General features: G+C 38.7%; 1 protein-coding gene across 1 annotated transcript in view; it reads left to right on the top strand.

Moving 5' to 3' along the window:
* The window catches only part of LOC110441092 (carcinoembryonic antigen-related cell adhesion molecule 5-like), an 8,250-nt gene extending 6,016 nt beyond the window's left edge, over window positions 1-2,234 (top strand). The window contains exon 4 of the mRNA XM_021484192.1: window positions 1,526-2,234. Within this exon, the coding sequence (XP_021339867.1) occupies window positions 1,526-1,800 (275 nt within the window). The 3' untranslated portion in view covers window positions 1,801-2,234. The remainder of the gene's footprint in view (window positions 1-1,525) is intronic.
* Window positions 2,235-2,286: the final 52 nt, after the last annotated feature.

Below are 2,286 nucleotides of genomic sequence, written 5' to 3'. Positions count from 1 at the left end.
GCGAGGTCCTCGATCTCGTCTGTTTTTGCCCATTAAGCAGGGTCAACAGGATATCTCCTCTCATTCAGTGTCTAGATGGATCTGTAAGGTCATCAAGTACAGTTACGACCACTCGGATGATCAGGTTCGGGCGTTGTATAAGGTGAGAGCTCATGAGATCAGGGCCCTTGATGCGTCATGGGCCCTCCTCAATGGGTCCCCCTTTCAGGAGGTCATGTCCGCGGCTTTCTGGCGCGGACAGACTACCTTCACGGATTTTTATCTCCGGTCCTTGGCTTCTCAATCTGATGGATTGAATTCCCTTGGACTGATGGTGGTTGCACAGTCTGTGGCTGTTCCTCCACAGTAATTCAGTGATTTTAAATAGTATGCTATCAGGCACCACGGTGGTACACCTGCTCGTTTCACGGGGAGGGTTTCCATTTTTTATTACTTTCGGGGCTTTATTATGGGGTTCCTTGAACCTTTTCCCTACCTTGAACATGTCTCGAGTTTGTTCCGTCAGCCTGGTCTGCCTGGATTTGAAGCCTCCACTACGGTAAGACAAATTCGCATACTAATGTTATGGTAATTATTACTGAAATGAAATTGAGGTTTTTGAAGTTAAACCAATTTTCATGATGTAATACTTACCATAACTGTATGGAGTCCCACTCTGTATTCCTCTCCTTGCCTCCTCATCCTGGCTGCCTTTAGGCTCCATACAAGGGGGTTTGAGGAAGGGAGATCACTCCGTGGCTCTGTCATCGATATATAGGTTACGTCACGGTAGGGAGGTAGGGATATTTGAATCTTTTGTATTTGAGCTACAAAGATGGGTGTAGGTATTGTATATGCATACTAAAGTGATGGTAAGTATTAAAGTATTACATCATGAAAATTGGTTTTACTTCAAAAAACTCAAATTAACTAATGTCTTTGAATCTTAAAATCATTTAAAAAAAACACAATGTTTGAGGTGTTTTTTTTAACATGTATCTATAAATTCAACCTCTCCAAAAAAATATGACGTAATCGTCCGTAGACGGTGGTATGCTTTACAATGTCTATGCTTTACATCGCACACATACTTGTACACAATGTACTGGTTATTAAAATTGAAATGATTGCAGAGACACTCGCGACTAATCAGTGTATTTGAATAAAGAGTAAACGGTTGCATTGGTTTTCTTTAAAAGGATTTTGTGTAGTTGGTAGCGATACAAGTCCTCTACTAATTGTATTAAGTATCCAACAGTGTACATGTACATAGAAGATCCCACACGAGTGTTCATGTCATATTGAATCTATCAAACGAGTTTAATCATGTGATATGGCACCAGCCTTTAGGCAAATTATTGATCAAGTCCAATGATTAAAATATGACGTACACACAAATGAAAGATTATATTTATAACAGAAAACACAATTATCAAAAAAAAAACTCAAATTGAAGAGACCTGTTTTGCATTCTCAGGGTTACGAATAATTGCACTAGTCCTTCGGCCTTCCAAAAAAATGGATAATCAAAACGTTTTTATTGAAGATGTTCCTGGTACTGTTACCCTGTTCCCACCTGACACCACTTACACCAGGACTGAGGGGGACACATTACCGGACATCACCTGTACTGCTGACTGTAGACCTGATTGTACCTTTGTCTGGACAAAACCTGACAACACCAACTTTACTGTCTCACCTGTGTTGTCACTGGGACAACTAGGCAGGTCAGAACACGGGACGTACAGCTGCCCGGCTAGGAATGTTGTTGAAACGTCGAAGACAACAACAAATGTTATCGTACAGTGTAAGTATGCTTGACGTCGTTTGATATGTGCGCAATAAACAGAGCTTTTAATATCGAAACACTGTTCGTCCTTTCGTCTGTAAGCCTGCTTACAGAACCTTGTAATTAGTACCAGTCATTGAACGAATCCTTTGCTTTTGTGTGTTTTCTGAGCAGAACCTCTATGCTAATGTGTACGATAGCTTCACTCATTCTTATTCATCAAACTCATTTGAAAAATATATAGATATTATTGTCTAAGTTGCTTGATATTTAACACAAAAAAAAAAAAAATGTTCGTTTTTAACAATAAATATCCATGTCAAGTATGTAGACGCATATACACGTAGTACACACTTATATCTGTGTTTTTACCCACGTTTAAGTTGGTGGAAATCTTCCGTAAGTAATAACTACGGACTTCTTAGCTATTTACTAAAAAGTCTACTTTTTTATTTAGTTTACTAAAAGAAAACAAAAAAAACCCACTTAATTAACTTGTGATATTTAATAAAAATCAA

Source organism: Mizuhopecten yessoensis, unplaced genomic scaffold (assembly GCF_002113885.1).
Source record: "Mizuhopecten yessoensis strain PY_sf001 unplaced genomic scaffold, ASM211388v2 scaffold715445, whole genome shotgun sequence".
NCBI lineage: Eukaryota > Metazoa > Mollusca > Bivalvia > Pectinida > Pectinidae > Mizuhopecten > Mizuhopecten yessoensis.
Note: the sequence above shows the minus strand (reverse complement) of the source record. Positions and strands in the feature narration are given on the sequence as shown.